The sequence below is a fragment of the Mandrillus leucophaeus genome, unplaced genomic scaffold (genome assembly GCF_000951045.1).
Source record: "Mandrillus leucophaeus isolate KB7577 unplaced genomic scaffold, Mleu.le_1.0 Scaffold1, whole genome shotgun sequence".
NCBI classification, from domain to species: domain Eukaryota; kingdom Metazoa; phylum Chordata; class Mammalia; order Primates; family Cercopithecidae; genus Mandrillus; species Mandrillus leucophaeus.
This window is the reverse complement of record NW_012098097.1, coordinates 1870499-1891999: the sequence shown is the minus strand read 5'-3', so window position 1 is coordinate 1891999 and position 21501 is coordinate 1870499. Positions and strand designations below refer to the sequence as shown.

Genomic DNA, 21501 nt, shown 5'->3' with positions numbered 1-21501 from the left:
ATATAAAATCATATTATGAATCACTTTCCACTAATACTATACCACAAGTGTCAGGAGAACCAAATGTTTTACTCTTTGAGCTGTGATATGAGTGATTTTTATGTTTTCCAAAGTTGGGGAAAAGAGTAATGACCAGAGCATCTTGCCACTTTCCCTAAAAGATGTGGTGATCACCCAGGATTGGGCAGATGTTTGCAAAAATGGCAGCAGTCACAACAGCTGGAATAGACATGTCACAAGAAGAGCTCCTTTTTGATATTTTTATAATATTCTCAAAGATGCATATTAAATAATTTCTTCTGGATCACAGACACAATTGAACTTAAAAAATAAAAGCCCTATAAATATTGCCAACCCAACCTTGTCTTTTTTTTTTTTTTTTGAATCTCCCTTCTTGTATAAAATGGAATCTTTTCAAGCAAGCACTTAAACATAAATATTAAAATAATAAATGGGACGAACTACAAATCTACTTATAATTTCATCACTACTGTAGCACCTTTTTGTCAGGGCTAATGCATTCATTTTGTAAAGAAAAAGAGAAATCTGAGAAGCTTGAGGACTCATATGACACATCATTAAATATTTAATCACCTTTTTAAGTCCTAAGCCTTTATCATAATTCATCCATCTAGACAGTTCATTCTATACTATAGATCCCAAGGCCCCCTCAAGAGGGGGAATAAAAAGAAAATTGGGAGAGAAAACCCTCTCAGAGGAAGGGTTCAATTATCTCAAAGATGACTCTCTATTGACGCTGTAGTGAACTTGCTTCACCCCAAAACCCACCAATCCACAGTAGGGTCAACCGATTAAGTCCATTGCTTTTTAGTCTCCAAGAATCAGTTTTACAAAAGATGCCACATCTGTTCCTTTGGATTCATGTAGGGTGAAAAATGGATGTTGCTGGAAAAGAAAAAGAAAAAACATGGCATTAATATTTCTCACTGACAAACAATATATGAGATTAGCAAATGAATAGATCCGCTTGGTACAGGGATTAAGTAACCCTATTTGAGCTAGGCTGGGCTCTTCCTACCCTTTCCAAAATCAAGCACACACCTAGTGATGCAAACATTTTAAAGATATCTCTTAGTTGTCACTCTTTCCATCCTGATATCTCTAGGTTTTCACTATATTCTTTAAACTAAAAAAAAAAAAAAAAAAAAGTAATTATGCTACATAAGTTTCATCTACGGCAACATACAAAGATTGACCAAAAAACAACCCAAACTCTGATTTACAAATAGCCCTGGGCCCCACAAGGTCATTTTAGGCTAATATAGTAGTAAGATAATAAGACAATTCATAGGTGTATGCACTTTTTTTTTTTTTCTTAGATGAGGTCTCTCTGTGTTGCCCAGGCTGGAGTGCAGTGGTGCAATCTTGGCTCACTGCAAACTCCATCTCCCGGGTTCAAGTGATTCTCCTGCCTCAGCCTCCCGAGTAGCTGGGACCACAGGTGCTTGCCACCATGCCCGGCTAATTTTTTGTACTTTTAGTAGAGACAGGGTTTCACTGTGTTAGCCAGGATGGTCTTGATCTCCTGATCTTGTGATCTACCTGCCTCGGCCTCCCAAAGTGCTGGGATCACAGGCACATGCACTTTTATTTCTCAGGAAAAAGATGAATGAATGAGAAGTCAATTTTGTTGAACAGTAAATGTGCAAGGAAGGTAGCCCTTGCCTTTGACATTGGAGAATTGGTTTAGACTGAAACAGTTAAAGCCATTTGCCAAGCCACGAGTTACACTTATGTCTCTCCTGATGAAGAGTTGATCCATCTGAAAAATAATGTAGACTGCCAAACTGTAGTTATATGCAGAGAAAATTGAACTTGGAGATTAAGGATTGAAAAGGGAAAAGAAGAGTCTCCACACAGCTCAGATCAAGTAAATTATAAAAACATAACAAGTCTTGTGCTTTGCTAAGGGAACAGGCATGGTGTGTGATTCAAGAGGTCATGCATTTCAAAACAATTCTGAACAGGAAGCCATTTTCTCTGCCCTAGAACAACTCTCCCCAAATTGCTCAATTTCGTTACAATAAGTGGCCGGCTCTCACAGCGGAACCGCCACCTCTACTTAGAAAGATATATCAGGTCATGAGCCACAGTTCTTACAGTGGAAACAGAACCAACCAAACCCAGTGGAAACAGAACCAACAAAACCTAACCAAAAAGGATAATTCCTACAGGTAGAACTTAGTCCCACGTGTCTCACCTCCCATGTTCACGTCCTTGATTGCTTGATAGTACTATTTTCAATGACCAGTTGAGTAGCTAAATGTAAGCATTTTTACATCCAGACACATAAGTGACTCAGTTTCCCCTGACTTTAGGGAGTTTAGTTTCCAACCTTTATGTTGCCCAGCTGTAGGTTTTCTAATTATATTTGTTTTAAACCTGACAGTGGAGGGTTGGATGAGTCAGCTCTGTGGAAAACTGAGTTCGCACCCATGGAAATTCTAGGAAACAATGCAAATGGGAAAGGAACGAAGAAATTAAAACCCCAAAGAAGATAGCTGGTCACGATTAAGTATCATGACTCAGAAAATGGAAAAGAGATTTTCTCCCTTTGCCCATCTGAGGACACAGGTTGGGTGCTGGCTCGGATCCTTACACTCATGAAATCAACTGAAGCTCTGGGTGTCAGGTCCTTCCTCCCGAGCTCCCTCAAAAACTAAATAGCAGCCATACTTCTGATTAGTAACCATATACACAGCACACTTACTAAGGGCTCTACCATCATACTTATTAGCTTTCCCACATCCTCTGGACATTTGGAAATCTTTTAACGTCCTTAAAAGTTTTTTACTATCAAAACAGGACAGGCCAAACCTCAGATTATCTTTGTGCCTGCTTCCAACACCTGCCAGCCCCACCTTGCCTTTTGTTCTGCTAGTGGCTATTAGCTCAGTGGATGTAGCCTGAGTCTGCAAATGAATTAAATAACCTGACTTGAAGTCTTTAATTTAAAAAAAAGAAAATCCCTAGGCATCTTTCCATTTATTCCCAGGCTGAGAAAATGCTATGAGAGCCAGAAGGCCAGGGGGAGGGGAAAACGGGTAGGGATGTCAAATGAAAAGTGTGACTTGCCTTCTTGTGTGGGTTTTGAGGCTGCAAAAGGTTAAGAGGGAACCCAGTCCCTTCTATAAACAATGAATTAAGATTAGCAAGGGCAACAACCAGGAAATGGGCAAATGAGGGAGCATGAATAATACTCAGACTATAGTCCCAGGCTGGATTTCCCAAAAGAGGAGTCAGGGAGACAAGAAGGGAGGACTTTACACCATTTAGGCTCACTGATGTGCCTGAAGAAAACATGGAGATCCATGAACATACTGTGAGGAATAGACAGACAAGCTACAGTCACCAGCAGGTCTCCTTGTCCCATGCACAGCACCTCATCCCTTAAGACTATGGTTTTGAATGGGTTCAGGCATTTTTGTTTAACATACAATTCAATCTAGAACTTCCTAAGATAATTGGAGAACATAATTATTTCACTGGGCAATCACTTGAATGAACTGGTTTATCATTTCTCGTGATTATCATCTGGGACAGGGATCAGCTACCTGTGACCCAGAGGCCAAATTTAGCCCACTTCCTGTTTTTTAAATAAAGTTTTATTGGAACACAGCCACACACACCCCATTTTTTTTTTTTTTAACACATTGGATATGGCTGCTTCCACATTGCAACACTGAATTCAGCCATTGTAAACAGCAACTGTATGGCCTACGAAGACTAAAATACTTACTATTTAGTCCTTTACAGAAAAAGTTGGCTGCTACCTACTTTAGAAGAATAAATTCTACTGAGTCATACTCCCCAGTGACATTTGAGAAAACAAGCACATGAGATGATCTTAAAGAATACACACCCTTCAATCCATGTTAGGGAGAGAAACATTTGGGATTTCTATAAGAGGAACATGTCTAGGTTAAGGCCTTAATTAAAATGTCCTTCACCTGGAAAAAGGATTATTTTTTTCCTTCATACTTCCTCACCAACTTCTAAAATCTAAACAATTGCCTCTCAGCAAGTGTTTTCTCAATGCTAAAGTCAGGGAGTTTGGACTCAGATTTTCCATTTGAAAACCTCAATTCCACAGGAAAGCAGGGAATAGTTATAGCCGTAAAAGGCAAGTCCATTTCCAGAACCACAAAGACGAATGCTGTGAGAAGAAAATGGGAACCGACATGATTTTATAACATTAATATATATGTAGGCCATAAAATATCACAGGATTAGAACATATTGCAAATGTAGAATTCTACTTCAGCTGCCCATGTATATTAATCATTCTTTTTCTCAAGCATGTTTCAGTGAAATTTCTGATCAGAAACCACTTGGAAGAAGAAAAAAAAAAAGTTCTGTATTTTAAATAGCCAGAAACATATAGAAAATGTTCTTCTTATCTGAAATTAGTTACAAAACATGGTGACTTTAGAATAGGAATACAGGTGCACACTTGTAGTCCCAGCTACTTGGGGGGCCCAGGCAGGAGGATCGTTTGAGCCCAGGAATTCGAGACCAGCCTGGGCAACATAATGAGACTCCATCTCTAAAAATAAAAAATAAAATAAAAACAAATAAATAAAATAGGATTACAGGCTCCATAGTATCCTACAAGAATAACTTTATATCTACTGTATTTTATGTGAAATTAATTCAAAAATGCCCTAGCAGGTGCATAACCATATGTAAAAAGAGTAGACAGAACTGAAAAAGCCTTTGACTGGCTATTAAAAAACAATCAGGAAGAACATATTCAACTTAAACATGTAGCATGCCAGGATTTTCTCAAACATTACTCATATTTCCTTCTTTAACTGTGAGTTTTAGTTGAATAAAAGTGGTCGAGTGCTGAGTACCAGGCGGCTGCCTTTTAATGGACCCAATGGAGGCCCAAGGAGATGGCCTCGTCTCCAGTTCATCCAGTTGCAAAACGGTTCAATCTTCAATCAAAGCTTAGGCAACAGAACTGGAAACCTATGTGACTGGCTGTAGCTGTCATGCATCTTCCTGATCAGTTTTCTATAAGTCTTCCTGACTCGACATTTCCAAGCTGTGCTTCCTCATATCTAAGCCACCTCACCACAGCATTTGACATTAGGAATCCGTGCTTCTAAGACTGAGTTGGTCTTGAAGACAGCGGGGCTTGTGGCTGGGATAGCAGAGGAGGAAGCATTCAATGCCTGATGAATTCCAGTAAGAAACACTGATGTGTTCCAGTCAGCAAGGGTGTCAGTGTTTTATTGCTTTTGAAATTGTGCATGAATGTGACTCTTCTTTCCCCCACTAAAATGAAAACCTTGATAATTGAAACAAATCTAGGAAAGAGTTAACACAGATTAGCAAATAGTCTGAATTTTATATATTTCTCCCCCCCAAAAAAATGTGTTTCTCCTTCATTCAACATACACTTAGATAAAGAAAAGCATTGCCAAGTTTAGGTCCTTGCCATTTGTATTTAGCTTAGAATCATTAGTAATTAGCTTAGAATTGTAGTTACCAAGTTTTGTTTGTTTGTTTGTTTTTCTTTGAGACAAGGTCTCACTCTATCACCCAGGCTGGAATTCAGTGGCACAAATACGGCTCACTGCTGCCTTAACTTCCCGGGCTCAAGTGATCCTGCCACCTCGGCCTCCTGAGTAGCTGGGGCTACAGGCAAATGCCACCATGCCTGGCTAATTTTTTGTACTTTTTGTTGAGTTGGGGTTTCGTCATGTTGCCCAGGTTGGTCTCCAACTCCTGGGCTCAAGCAATCTGCCCATCTCGGCCTCCCAGAGTGCTGGGATTACTGGCATGAGCAGCTACCGTGCCCTGCCTATAGTTACAACAATTTAAGAGAAGTTATTTTAATACAACAATGCTAAGATCTTACTTTCACTCTTGCTTTTTATAGATACAGCAAGTGATAAACTGTGAATGCTGAGGGAGTACAATTCAAGCTAATAATGCTTCGTCTTACTTTTTTCCACCAAAGTGAAAACAAAAAGCAAACATTTTTTTTCCTCCCTAGCTACCACCAAAAGGTTGTTCATCTAATTTAGGCCAGATATTTTATCAAAAATTGATCAGTCAAATAGTATTTAAGTTTTTCTCATTATTGAAATCTCTTAAATCATACTTTCCTTCATTTTATCTTAGTAATATGTGGCTTCTCATATCTTTTAAATTCAAAAATATAAATCGTATACACATAATTTGCTCTGTAACACAACAGGTTTATCAGCCTGGAAAAAAGTTGCTAAGAATAGTGACAGGTTCCAACCTATGTTTAAGAAGGATGTAGGATGAACTCTTTAACTCTCTTACCTGGAGTTCAATTCCTGTCACTGATGTCTCAATGAACCAACTCTTCCAACACGGTGATGTGATGATAATTTAGGTCTTAGTGACTTTGCCTTTTATAGCTATTAGTACACTCATGTTTACATTTCCAACAATACTCACCATTAGCTCTGGGTATGTAGGCCGTTCTTTGGAATTCTTCTTTAAGCTTAAAGAAAAAAAAATAATCATTAAAATCTAGAAGCCATATGTATTTTCATTAGACAAGGATTTCAGAACCTGTAGAACACTAAACATAATCAGCTTTAGAAGTGTATTGAAAACACAGCCTCCTATCTTGACTTTCCTCTTCTGTAACACTTATGTATTATGTTTTAAGTCATCCTGGTTGTACCTTAATGGGAAAAACAGTTGTGTGTGTTTGTGTGTGTGTGTGTGTGTGTGCACTTTCCTTTTGATACTTTACCAATGACATACAGACTAATTTTTCTGATCTAAAGCCATTATATTTCAAAAATATCTACTTTCCTCAATGCAGCTTTTAATGCCGTTTCCACAGACAAAGAAATTGGCAGGTGTTTCTTACATCACCATTTGTTATCTCTTCACTGTCAGGTACCTGGTTCTTTTTGCTTCTGTTTCCCATAAATATATAATTTGCTTTTATATAGTCCTAACCAAACCTGCCTGGGATAGAAGCAATAAACCCCTAATATTTATTTTCTTTTCCTTGAGACAGGTGCTGGCTCTGTTGCCCAGGCTGGAGTGCAGGAGCATACAATCTTGGCTCACTGCAGCCTCCACCTCCCTAGGCTGAGGTGATCTTCCTGCCTCAGCCACCTGAGTAGCTGGGATTACAGGCATGTGCCACCATGCCTGGCTAATTTTTTGTATTTTTTGTAGAGGCAGGGTTTCACCATGTTGCCCAGGCTGGTCTTGAACTCTTAGGCTCAAGTGATCCACGTGCCTCAGTCTTCCAAAGTGCTGGGATTACAGGTGTGAGCCACTGTGCCCAGCCCCCCATAACATTTCTAAGGTAATACTACTTGTTTATGACAAAGGTAATAAGACCTGTTTACGACAGCCGATAAAAGAGAAAGCACACTCAGTGACAGCAATTATTCTTTTAGAAATACTTTCCGGTCATGTGCTATTGTCAGGTGACTTCTGGTTATTCTGCTCTCTGTTGACACAGATATTTAATAACATTTGATACCGGAGGCAATAAGCGCTGTTACTTATTATTTAACAGTAATAAAACTGTAAGATGAAGAGACCAACCCATCACCCCATCCTCAGCCCATCCCTATCCTTTATCCAACTCTGGCCTTCAAATGAAAAAAAAAAGAAAAAAGAAAGGAAAGGAAAAAAAAAAAGAAACAGTTTACTTGGAGGTGGAATCCCAGGTTACAGAATGGAGAAAAAGATGATTTTGAAAACTATGATTTGCAAGGCAACCTACAGACTCCTGTGCCCAGTGGGCCACAAAATCATCCATGAATGAAAAGGAGCTTTGCCTGGCATTGGAATGGAAAGGAATTTTGCCTGGAGTTGGAGGAATCAAAATGTAACTGATTCTTAGGTTGCTGGGATTTGAGCTAATGGATCGTTTTGAGCAAATGAGATCTAGTATGTGCGGCATGAGCTCTGCCTCACCCTCTGAAGCTAAGCATGACAGGGGTAAGGTACAGAACCATGAGACAATGGAGTAGTTCAGGTACTTCGAGAAACTATGGTTTAAAACGAAATAAAATTTTAAAAAAAAAAAAAGAGAGAGAGAGAAAGTTTTTGAACCAAAACAACTTAAAATCAGCCTACCAGTTTATTCCAGGCAATGCTGTGGGTGGAAGCCAGGGAACCTGAGACAGGGTACAGGTAGATGTGAGGACAGAAGTTTCAACCTGGAACTGAGGGCAGACCTAGGACCTAGTGACCTCAGTGACCAGACAACCTATGAGAGAAAGTTTCATCTCAACTGAGGATAAAAATAAGAGCGCATTAGAAAGAGGAATTAACAGCTGGCAAAGTCCGATTGGTATGGGAATGTGTGCTGAGTGAAATGAATGAGTCCGTGTAACTCACACTGATGGTTTTGTAGGTACCTAGATGCTGAGGGTCTACGTGGGTGGGTCTCAGCTGGAGGTCATTTTGCTCCCCAGGGGATATATGGAAACTGTCAGGAGCCATTTTTGGTTGTTACACCTGGTGGCAGGGTGTTACTGGCATCTAATTGGTAGAGGCTGGGGATGTTGCTAAACATCCCACAATGCACTGGGCAATCCACCACAACAAAGAACAATCTAGCCCAAAATGTCAATAGTGCAGAGAGAAAGAAACGCTGTGCTATGTGTAACAGGTGGTCCCTCCTTGTTGCTGCTTCCTCTCCCCTTCACTTAAAAGGAACATCTCCAGCTGGTTCGTCTGTCTTTAAGCACATTCTCATCACGACCGTCTCCTGCCCTCAGCCCCAGGAAGCCAAAGTGTTTCTTTCTAAGTTCAAGAGCTAGTTTACCTAGAAAGAAACACAGAAGAAGCAGTGCGATCCCAGGAGTATTGCTGACTTGCACACAGTCCCTAGTAAAAATAACAAACAGGCTAGAAGCCCTGAATTTCCCACTATTGTTCAAAGCAAATCAAAAACCAGAAATTCTTCTCTATCGTTGGAACAATGTAACACACTAAGTAAATAACAAAAAGCACAAGCACAACATTAAATCCACAGTCAGTATTCAAATGGTTGATTCTGGTGTCTCTATTTAGAACTTAAACTCTGCATTGCATCTGGAACATTCTCATTGAGGACCCAGGCCCATTCCGTTACTAGCTTTCATCAGCCAACAACAATGTCAGGAAGAAAAGCTTGTTTCTCAAATGTAAAAATGTGCCGATTTTTTACTTTATATTTAGCAGAAGAGATAAAAGGACTTTAGCAGACTTTATATTTAGCAGAAGAGATAAAATGGATCATTTTGAGCAAATGAGACCTAGTACGTGTGGCGTGAGCTCTGCCTCACCCTCTGAAGCTAAGCATGACAGGGGTAAGGTATAGAACCTTACCAACAGATAGATGAGTTTAAATATCTCCATTTTTAAAAATACTGTATTTTTTAAATGCTGTATTTTTTAAGAATATTGTATTTTTTTACATGCTGTATTTTAAAAAATACTGTATTTTTAAAAATACTGATTTTGAGTCAGGATATCTTTTCACTTCTGGAACAGCTTATAAAAATTTCTCGGCCAGGTGCGGTGGCTCACGCCTGTAATCCCAACACTTCGGGAGGGCGAGGCAGGTGGATCACTTGAGCTCACTTGAGGTCAGGAGTTCAAGACCAGCCTGGCCAACATGGTGAAACCCCGACTCTACTAAAAATACAAAAATTAGTTGAGCATGGTGGCAGGTGACTATAATCCCAGTTACTAAGGAAGCTGAGGCACAAGAATCACTTGAACCCAAGAGGCAGAGGTTGCAGTGAGCTGAGATTGTGCCACTGCACTCCAGCCTGGGCAACAGGGTGAGATTCTGTATCAAGAAAGAAAAAAAAAAAAGATTTCCAGTTTTGTTAACTCTGTATAAAGAAAATATGGGAAAGTACCCTAGTTGATCCGTCATAAAGTGTTAAGGATTCCTGAAACCTCCAAGACTACTGGCCAGTAGGCTATTCCTGGACTCCTGGCCCCTGATTACAAAGTTCACAATCTGCCCCAAACACTACCGCAGAATATGAATGGAAAATACTTACACAGCAAAGCAAGGCTGTTTATTAAATTAATGTAACCGATATAACCCATTCTTTCCATCTTTTACATCAAGAACACTTCAAAACATGGGCTAAGAATAGCAAAATACTCAGGATAAGGTTGGGGGGAAAGTAAATTTTCCATGTTTAGTAGGAAGTACTTGAAATTCAGTACACAATAACAACTTTGGAGTTCAAAGCAATACCAATTTCTTTTTGAACTGGAATCAGACTTCTGAATTTTCAAGGGGCTTGTCATTTTCAAGCGTGCAATTAGCTAACTGCCCTAATTCTTTTTCCAAATGCCACAACACACGCTTCTGACCATAGCTGACACTAAGAAACAGCTCATGCTGTCTTGAGAATTGCTAGCTTGAAGTTTGTGCTGACCAGAGGATTTCTGCCTATTTGAATTCTCCCGATCATTTCCAAGAAGGGCTATTTGGTGCATCCACAGAATAAAAACACATTGCGCCTTTCAAGGGGTACACTTGTCAAAAGCTAAATAAACATCTAGTGCCTCTTTTTACTGTCCTTCCTGCACAAATAGGAGACTGAATTTGACTGTGTTTCATACTAACTTCTCTGAGTCAGACAATATCGATGCTTGAGTGGGCTTCCACTACCCTTCGATATGCCATCAGACTGGTCAGTTGGGCCCACAGCTTCCTAAATAGGCCTGGAGAGAAAGCCAAAGGGAAGTCCAGCTGTTTTGGCACTCGGCAGTTGATTTCCAGTGACTTCCTTCTGTGAACCGATAGGAAGAGTTTATGATGAAACCGGCTAAGATTCCAATCTTTTGCGAACTCGTTTGTTAACCCCTGGGCAGGACTAGAAAGCAAGACTTCTCTATTAGACTTCTCTATGATGAATCCCAAAACAGGGCTGACATGGTCAACACAACACAACCCAAGAACTCCTTAAAATCCCTATGATAAGAAAGAGATACGTAGGAAAAAGAGGAAGACAATCTCATTCCGTAGTCCTATCTCTAAATAAATACAGAAAAGAAGGGTTTGCAAGAAACCACTGTGGGTTTGCTTTTTTCCTTTGCGTTCATATGGTTAACTCTTCTTTCTCCTTCAGGAAACATTTGTCAGATGTTACTGCAGAAGAAATGCAAAAACTGGAATTCTGGACTCTGGGTCTAACTTTGGGTGTGGCGATGAGAGCCTGTAAGAGCTTTTCTACTTCACTCCACAAACTATGTGATTTACTGTCAACTAACAAGCAGTGATCAGTACTAATGCGCCAGACAAGAGTGGCTGCCAAGTCAATTCCCTGGATACAGAATTACGGTACCTAGCAACATGGAGATGGCATCGTGCCAGGTTGATTCCTTGGGTGCAGGTGTATGATAGCATTGTGACATCAAATGCTTAGAGGTAGCATATATAAGTTCACAAATACTCTGATGGTTACCTAGGCTGTGGGTAATGTGTTCTTTTTCTACATATCAAAGACAGATGTAGGAGATAAAAACATAGATGTATCTATCTTGAAATTTGAGATTAAATATTTCACTTTCCAAATCCGTAGCCTCCCTTCCCCACTCAGCACACAGAGTTGGGACTTTCTGAGAAGTCGGGGAGGGCCATAGCCTATGTAATAAAAATATAAAAAACATGGAGATCACAAGGAAAAAAAGGTTCTTTAATGAAGATATGTCTCAATAATACAGCTTTATTCATGAGAAAAATAATAGCTGATAAAGGGGAGTTATGCGCACAGGGAATAGCCCTCTGTTCAACAAGAGGTAGAAGAGGTACTCCTCTGTTAACAACCACTTTTCTTCGGGAGGCCGAGGCAGGAGAATGGCATGAACCTAGGAGGCGGTGCTTGCAGTGAGTCGAGATCGCGCAACCACACTCCAGCCTGGGCGACTGAGCAAGACTCCGTCTCAAAAAAAAAAAAAAAAATCACTTTTCCATTCTTTCCACCAAGCTCCAGATCAAACCTCAAGCTTTCAGTAATCAAACAAGTAAAATCACTAGATTGCTAATGGATGGAGGTATGTACCCATATGTTAATATACGTATGAAAAATCAAATTGCTTCCATAAATTTCTAGGACAGTCATAAACTCTAAAAGAAAATCAGTGCTACTTTTTGAGTGTAAGATGACTTTTTCAACCCAGTTGAAAAATAATGTTCATCCTTAAGGGATATCAAAGAAAATATATTGGTGGTTTGTGGCAGGCAAAAAAATCATTGACCTGGAACAGGAGAGCTTACATGCTGAAAAAGTCAAATTGAGGTTAAGCAAGAATGCTCATAAAATTCAGAATTAACAATTCCCTTCTATTTCTTAATTCCCATACCAACAAAATGACTATTTTAGACAATTGATATTCTTAAGTATAGCATTCTACCAGAACTACAATACTGAAACTTTGATGAAGGAAAATTTATCTTTTAATGACTTTCAGGGTAAAGTGATTTGGGTTTTGTTTCTAGATATTTTCATATTTTATTTTACTTTATATTATATTTTATTCATTTAATTTTAATTTTATCTTATTTTAGCAGGGTCTTGCTCTGTCACCCAAGCTGGAGTGCAGTGGCACAATTATGGCTCACTGCAGCCTCAGCCTTCCATGCTCAAGCGATCCTCCCACCTCAGCCTCCCAAGTAGCTGGGACCCCACGTGTACACCACTACACCCAGCTAACTTGTGTATTTTTTGTAGAGACAGGGTATTATTTTTAATAAACCCAGATATAAGACAAACTGACTTACTTGAGTAGAAATGAAATGACACTGAGCAAACAGTATTAACAGAATTGACAGTTTCAGGAAAGCTGGGACATGTCTACGGCTCAAAATGTTTTAATTAATGAACTGTGGTAGCTGGGCTAAAATAAAAGAAAACGAGAGAGAAGGGGATATCTTAGCAGGCGGCCATGAAAACACTAAGGGTGTTATAAGGAGAGAGTAGGCACAGGCAGTCATTATATGAAGAGCAATGATGCGTATCTAGAACTTCCACATACGTGTGCACACATTGCAATTAGAAAACATTTATTTCTCAAGGTGTTCATTTTTCAAACATCTGTAAAAAGTTTCAGTGTTCTGATTCTTTGGAGAAAATTCTAAGTAAGAGAAAAAATACACTGGTGAAAGAAAAATCAAGCAATTGGATGATTTTTTAAAATAAATTGAAGAAAATAAGCCTTCTAAACAGAAAGTAGTTGACGGCAGGTCCATAGATCATATGTCGAAACCCAGGGTTATCACCGCGGCTGTACATAAAAATGACTTGAGAACATTTAAAAAAAATTAGTATATTGGCCCCTCCCCAGACCAATTAAATCAGCGTCTATGAGGATGAGTCCTAGGGGACAGTGATATTGAAAGCTCACTAGAGTTTTACAAATGAGCAGCCACAGTTGAGAATCATTGGATTAAACTGGTGATTCACAATGGTAGACTCGGCTTTCTCAAACTTTTCACACCAGCCTCGTTCTTACCAAAATTTCCTAAAGTACCCAGAATCTTGGGAAAAGGGGACAGGCGGGAGAAAGGTAATAGGGAGAATAATTTGAAGAGACTTAGCTAGATAAGGTCATTCCCCATTACCAACCCTCTTGAAAACTACTGTTCTGTATTACCCAAGATGCCTCATCCCTTTTTTTTTGAGATGGCATCTCTCTCTTATCACCCAGGCTGGAGTGCAGTGGCACAATCTCAGCTCACTGCAACCTCCGCCTCCTGCGTTCAAGCAATTCTCCTGCATCAACCTCCTGAGTAGCTGGGACTGCAGGCATGTGCCACCACACTTGGCTAATTTTTGTATTTTTAGCAGAGATGGTTTTTCACCATGTTGGTCAGGCTGGTCTCGAACTCCTGACCTCAAGTGATCCGCCACCTTGGCCTCCCAAAGTGCTGGAATTACAGCCATGAGTCACCACGCCCAGCCCCTCACCCCTTTTTTTGATGTGACCTTAAACATTTGAGGATAAGGTAATAAATAAATAAATATCCAACCAACCAACCAACCACAAAAAACAAGTCTTTGAATCCAGAAGGCAAAATCATGAACCCATCCTGGCAGAGGTACTACCACATCCAGCACACTCCCTCAAGGAAAACAGACAGGAAGTAGCTAGAAGATATATATTTTAAGAGGCATCCAACAACTATTGTACTAGCACTCGAGGCTCCAGCCTGTCTCTAGTCATCCAGTCAAAAACGAAAACAAACAACTGCAGACCAGCCTCATACATCATCAGGGAAAAGTACCAGGGATGAGAAGGGGCCTTGGGCTAACAAAGAGGCCAAGAGCTCTTAGGTTCACAAGCAACAGACAGTTGCTTTGTTTTATGTTTCTTCCACGTTTCCTGATGAATGCTGTATTCACAGCTTTACGTTTTTATTTCTTATTTATTTGTTTTGAGATGAAGTTTTGTTCTTGTCGCCCAGGCTGGAGTGCAGTGGCGTGATCTCAGCTCACTACAACCTCCACCTCCTGGGTTCAAGCGATTCTCCTGCCTCAGCCTCCCAAGATTACAGCTGTCCACCACCACGCCCAGTTAATTTTTTGTATTTTTAGTAGAGTCGAGTTTTCACCATGTTGGCCAGGCTGGTCTTGAACTCCTGACCTCAGGTGATCCACTCACCTCGGCCTCCCAAAGTACTGGGATTACAGGCATGGGTGCTCCACCTCACAGCACTTCTAAAAAGCATGGAGGCCGAGGAATGAAGCCATGAGGAAGATGTTCCTTCAGCTTTCTCAGTAACTCAAACAGCCTTCAGAGCTCCAGACCCTTCCCCAGCAGTGAGTACTCAGAACGGCTCCCCTCCGAGGATCACAGCTGGGCCTGCCACCATCTCCCAGTCCCCTTCCTCCTAATTCTCATCTACTTCTGTGGGATAGCCAAATACACTAACCTGGCTCAGGGATGTGCTTCATTTCTGGCATCCCGCTTCCAGCATCACTTGCCATGATCATTACTATCAAGTCATGCCAGGCACCATGACCTCTACGCACACAGAAACAACTTGATTGTCTAGAGAATACTTTCCCTCTGTTGCTTTTCTTGACTGCCCTGGCAGTTTTCATGAAAATATAGTTTACCACGAGTATGGCTCCCTCCCTCTTTCCACCCCAACTTTCTTTGGATTCCCTTCCCAGAACTTCAGCATTGTCTCTTATGGTGGGCAAGTTTCTCCACAGTTAGCAAGTATTCAGTAGCAACCAAGGTTCTACAAGACTTCTGAGGACCTAAGAAACACTCTTAAACTACCCACTATCTTCTCACCCAAAGTAATTCTTTGCCTCTACTCCCTATCCCCAGGCCTCTAATGGGTCCCATCAGCTTTCTCTTTATGCTTTAATCGACATCAAATTGCTTAAAGCTCACATAAAGGAGTTTCTTGCTTTTGTGACATTGTGAATGATATTCCTTCTGTTTGGAATACGTTTCCTTTCCTATTTCCCTTCTGCTTGGAAAACACCTCTCACGATCTCAGCTCCGGATTTATCTCCTCCAGAAAAGCCTATCCTGAGATCTTCCCTCCGAGTTCCTTAAATCACCCATGCCCCTATCTCTATCACTGCAGTTGCCACTTTACACTATAATTATTCATTTATGAGACTTCTCTACTTGACTTTGGGCTCAGCGAGGGCAGGGAGTGTGATACGGTCATCTTTGCTTCTCCAGCAGAGAGGGCGCACTCCACAAATGCTTTCGGAATGAATGTATGCATGATGGAGACAAACCCGATGGAAGAAACTCATGAGAACTCATCTTCTTCTTTGACATTGACACTTGGGAGGTGAGGCTTTCTTACCACTGTGAGGTAAAGTCAACGAACTCTGCAGAGAACTTGTCTGCTGGGAGTTGTGGCGATGGCTCCTCTACCACCTGTTTGAGCTGCTGAAATGGAGTTCCCCAGGAATCATAGGGAAATCGAAGGATGGCCAACTCAATCTGGAGAAGAGAGGAAACAGCAGACGACAGTTTCAACAGGGCTGCGTTAGGGGATCACCCATGTTTCATTCGTGGAGAGCCAGAGGGAAACACAAGGCAAAGTTCAAGTATAAGGGGTGGGGGGAAATAAACTAATAATTTGTTCTCTAGTAATTTTCCCCAAATCCCTAGTGCTAGGGATTTTTAAATATTACTTACTAGACACATCCACTTAAGCCTATCTAAAACCGGGCCCCTCACTAAAACTCACTGTGGCACTTCATAAAAATTGTAAGCCAACAGTATTAAACTTCAGGATGTAAAGCTAAGAGGATTTCAAATGTTTGGTCTGAAAAGTAATTCCCAGCCTGAGACCTTTCCAGAGCTGAGCATCTACTGCCACCTGCAGGTCGCTTGGTGAAATGACAGGGGGAGAAAGCAACCTAGAACCAAATGACTCATCTTTTTTTGGACTTGAGAAAAGGCCACTTTGCATTACAGGATCACGTGTTTTCTGGGCAGGCAGGAGAAATAACTCATGGGATTTATTCAGCTGCTGTGCCTGGGGAGGAGCCAGGACCACAGTGGATAATTCCAGACCTTGGTGATCCACTGAAAATGTATGACCACCAAAGTGATGAAATTTACAATCACCAAAGTTATGAATAAGTTAGGAATAAATCATGTAACTTTAGGGCTGTGTCTAAGGAAATCATCCTACTGGTTATCCTGTATTGAGGATACACCTGACTGATATGGTGTGGCTGCATCCCCACCCAAATCTCATCTTGAATTGTAGCACCCATAATTCCTACATGTTGTGGGACGGACCCAGCGGGAGATAATTGAATCATGGGGTGGTTCCCCCATACTGTTCTACGGTTCTCACGGTAGCAAAAAAGTCTCATGAGATCCGATGGTTTTATGAAGCATCTCCCTTTTCGCTTTGCCCTCTCATTCTCTCTTGTCTGCCACCATGTAAGATGTGCCTTTCACCTTCCACCATGATCATGAGGCCTCCCCAGCCACATGGAACTGTAAGTCCATTAAACCTCTTTTTCTTTTAAATTACTCAGTCTTGGGGATGCTTTTATCAGCAGTGTGAAAACGAACTAATACACTGACCTCATCAGTCTTTAACTTCTACTTCTCCAACAAAAATATCCTGGGAAACATAGCCTATGTCCTGGATAACATGGCCCTATCAGGGTTCACGCACATTAGCATTCTTTGCACAGCTTAAGTTTCTTGCCTTGGCTTGAATAATTGAATTTTAAACTATAAGGAATATGGTCAGATCCTCTTATTTTACAGATGAGGATAGGAAGATAGTCCGTGTGACTGTAACAATTACTCAAAAAGGCATACAGCTCGTCAGAGGTGGAATCAAGAGAAAAATTGGTTTCCCCAATCCCGTGTCAGTGTTTTTACTATACCACACTACAAACAATTATTACTCAAAATCTCCTACCACCTCAGCAGGAGAGGGCGCCCCAAACCAGCATTTAGGGCATTTGTTTCTTGGACCCAAAGTCCACCTCATTCAAGTTTCATGCCCCAACCTCATAGTTCATGACAATTGGCATACACTACCATCGTGATGCCCAGACTCCAAATGTCAGACTTCACACTGTATCCCTTCTGGTTGAGCTCTGGGTTTATTCTTTCAGGCTGGAAAGGAGACAGACAACTGAGAAACTGGGAAGACAGTTGAGATAACATTCTTAGTTCAACAGTCTCTGGGGATGGGGGTAGCATCAGCTGCCAAGTGAGTTGTTATAAGCTGTTAACATGCCTCTGAGGCCAAGAAGACCTGGTTAACTACAATAAATATCCATGTCTCCACAGGGTTTCCCTTCTTCTATGTTTGTCTTTTCTTGGACACAGTAATGGATCAAGTTCCTTTCATAACAAATTTAAAATCTGCCTTAAGAAGAAACAGGGTATACGTTGTAAAGCTACTTTGCCCATATAGAATTATCCTTGTTTAAAACACGAACAGTCCAGAACTCAATAAAACAAGAGTCACTGGGCTACTGTCCCATGCTAATAGGCCTGAGCAATTTTTAACTAAACACAGACAGGAAGCTTTTCGATTCAAAGCACAAGTCCATTTCCACATAGAATGTAGCGTCTGTTCCTTCAGTTAAAGGGGATTGCAAGGTCTCTGCTAAAGGCAGTGAATCTTCACAGCTGTGAGGTCTTCTCATGACTAATCTAACTGTCTTGTTTGGGTAATTTAAGCTCTATTTACTATTTTGTCCTCAACAAACAATACAATACTCCCCTGCGATACAGTGTGGAAAACTGTGCAGGCTATATGTATTATGTATATGATTTTTCAAATAACATATTTCTTTCACTTGATTTTTTTAAAGTAATACATATGTAACTATGGTCTGAACGTTTGTTCCCCACCAAAATCCACGGGTTAAAATCTAATCGCACATGTGATGGTATCAGAAGGCAGGGCCTTTGGGAGGTGATTGAGTCATGAAGGTGTAACACTAATGAATAGGACTGGGGCCCTTATAAAAGAAGCCCTAGAGAGATCCCTCGCCCCTTTCACTGTGGGAAGACTAAGCCCGAAGGAGATATGGATGATCCTGAGAAACGTGAGCCCTCATCAGACACCAAATCTTCTGGTGCCTTCATCTTGGATTTCCTAGCCTCCAAAAACTGTGAGAAATAAATTTCTGTTGTTTATAGGCCACCTGGCTTATGTTATTTTGCCATAGCAGCCTGAACAAACTAAGACAATATACGAAGCAAGTGAGTAAAGATTTCAGACATGACATTTTGAAGAAAAACTAAGAGGCAGACTACTTTTGGAGTCTTAGGTACATTTCCATTTTCCCTCTGTGGCCATCCATTGCTTGTTTCCCAGCATGATTTGTCAGCAGTGACATTACCAGATGCCACGCTAGCTAATGTACTTACGGCCATGTATGGTTTGCAACCCGCATCAATTGTTTTAGCAACAGAGTCCACCAAGTAGCCACTGATTCCAAAATCGCACATCTTCACTTGACCGAGAGCATTAATGAGTACATTAGAAGGCTTGACGTCTGAAAGCAAAAGCAACCAGGATCCCATCATTCCAGTCTGTTTTCAAGGTTCATTTCTCTACCACCAGAGGGCCTAAAATCTCCATTTGTCCATCTTCCTTTCCCCAAGTTGCCCAACACAGAAGTAACTGCCATCCCTGACCCATAGGTATAAACTGCTTATTGCTTTCAACTTGATTTTCTATTTCATGTTTTGTTCATGCCTCGTAGAACTGTGAATTTCTCAATAGAAAAAACTGCATTCTCCACTGATTTTATGATCTTCATTACCCTCATATTTGCAGTAAGAGCCTAAAAAATTATTACTGAATCAAATGCCCGATTCAAAATGATCTATTGATATTTAATATAGGAGTAATAAAACAAAGAACAAAAAGGCAGACCGTGACACAATGATATACCAAACATGACCAAACCAACCTTTGTTTCTGTTTGGTTTGGTTTTTTCTTCAAGATAAGGTTTTACTGTCACTCAACTGGTATGCAGTGGTGTGATCATAGGTCACTGCAGCCTCAAACTCCTGGGCTCAAATCACCCTCCTGCCTCAGTCTCCTGAGTAGCTAGGACTACAGATGTGCACCACCATGCCCGGCTTTTTATTTATTTATTTATTTATTTATTTTTTATTTATTTTTTATTTTTTGATAGACAGGATGTCTCTTGACCAGGCTGGTCTCAAACTCCTAGCCTCAAGCAATCCTCCCACCCCACCTCCCAAAGGGTTGTGATTACAGATGTGAGCCACCAAGCCTGGCCCAAAGCAACAAATTTTGATTGAAACCTCTGCAAGTGATGTGTCAGAGGTCACATAGTGTAAAGGATCATGAACCCAGGTATTCCAGACCACAGGGCAGGTACTGAAGAAGCAGTATTACAGACCAGATTTTAAATTAATCCTTTTGACTAGAAAGATTTAACTCACCCACCCATATGCCCAAAAAATGGAACTACAATTATCTCTGGATAATAAAATTTGAAATTACAGTTAATTTTTTCCCTTTGTGATACTTTTCACAATGCCCATAAAATTGGAAGATAAAGATTATTACAAAAGCTTTAAAAATTATCCTTTATAATTTTCCCTTTAAGCTGAAAGACATACAAATTTCATTTTATTATTTTTATACCTTACATATATTCTCTAATATGAATTGCATATTTCATAATGATGAAATAACCCTTAATGTTAATTTCAAACTTGTGAATAATCTATAGTCCTTTTCCTATCTGTATTCCTTACTATTTTCTTCTCCTCATCTTCCTTCATCCTATCTTTCCAATTTTTAATAATAACAACTAACAATAATAGGCACACTGTGGAAGGCATTTTACATTATTTCCAGGCTCAGAGAGTTCAAGAATTATCCAAACCACAAGGCCCTCTTACATACCAGTACATTCCATTATTTTTCCCAAAGACATGGTTGAGGGTATCTCTTCCCTGAAGTTTCCCTAACGACAATCACTAAGTGATAGCACTTACTTATTTTACATTATCTAAATTACTTCTATATTTGGTACTTGCTTTTTTAATTTTTTATTTATTTATTTATTTATTTTTTTGAGATGGAGTCTCACTGTGTCGCCCAGGCTGGAGTGCAGTAGTAAGATCTTGGCTCACTGCAACCTCTTCCTCCCAGGTTCAAGTGATTCTCATGCCTCAGCCTCCCAAGTAGCTGGGATTACAGGCACCCACCACCACACCCAACTAATTTTTGTATTTTCAGTAGAGACAGGGTTTTGTCATGTTGGCCAGGCTGGTCTCAAACTCCTGACCTCAGGTGATCTGCCTGCCTCGGCCTCCCAAAGTGCTGGGATTACAGGCATGAGCCACGGCACCCAGCTTGGTACTTTCATATTTCTAAGGGTTTTTTTTGTTTGTTTCTTTTTGTTGTTGTTTTTTTGTTTTTTTGTATATTTATCTTACTTCCCTATAAGAATCCTGATGCATAATTTAATAAGAGTATACTTTCTTCTCATATACCTCTCAGGGCATCTATTACATTTTAAAAGTGATTTTAAAAGATGAATAAATGGATGAATGGGTGGAGAGAAGATGAATGAATTAATGGATGGATGGATGAATGCATGGTTGAAGACATAACAGGCCAATAAGAAGGAAGAAAAGGAAGGAGGAAGAGATAAATCATTGTATCCTGCCTCTTGTTGTCTGAAAGGGCTCTGCTTTATACCAGTTTTTCACACTTCCATGTGCACAAGAATCACCTGGAAATCTTGTTAAAATGCAAATTCTAATTCATTTGATATTGAGACCCATGATTCTTTTACAACAAGCTCTCATGTGATGGCCAATACAGGATCGATTTTTATCATATTCTCTAAAATTCTCAATGATGTAATCCCACAGCTCTGCTGCCTAACAAGTGTTTACATTCAATTTGGATGTAAGATAAAGATTATGTCTCCTTATGTCCTCAGCCACGATAAGGAATACTACTTATATGGTTTGCTATCCAATCT

At 40.3% G+C, this 21501-nt stretch overlaps 1 protein-coding gene across 1 annotated transcript in view; it reads right to left on the bottom strand.

The window, feature by feature from the left end:
- Nucleotides 1-246: 246 nt before the first annotated feature.
- The window catches only part of MAP2K6 (mitogen-activated protein kinase kinase 6), a 137498-nt gene continuing 116243 nt past the window's right edge, over nucleotides 247-21501 (bottom strand). The window contains exons 8-12 of the mRNA XM_011986922.1: nucleotides 18892-19019; nucleotides 17545-17622; nucleotides 15833-15972; nucleotides 6463-6508; nucleotides 247-906 (exon numbers count right to left, since the gene is read on the bottom strand). Coding sequence (XP_011842312.1) covers nucleotides 829-906; nucleotides 6463-6508; nucleotides 15833-15972; nucleotides 17545-17622; nucleotides 18892-19019 — 470 coding nt within the window. The 3' untranslated portion in view covers nucleotides 247-828. The remainder of the gene's footprint in view (nucleotides 907-6462; nucleotides 6509-15832; nucleotides 15973-17544; nucleotides 17623-18891; nucleotides 19020-21501) is intronic.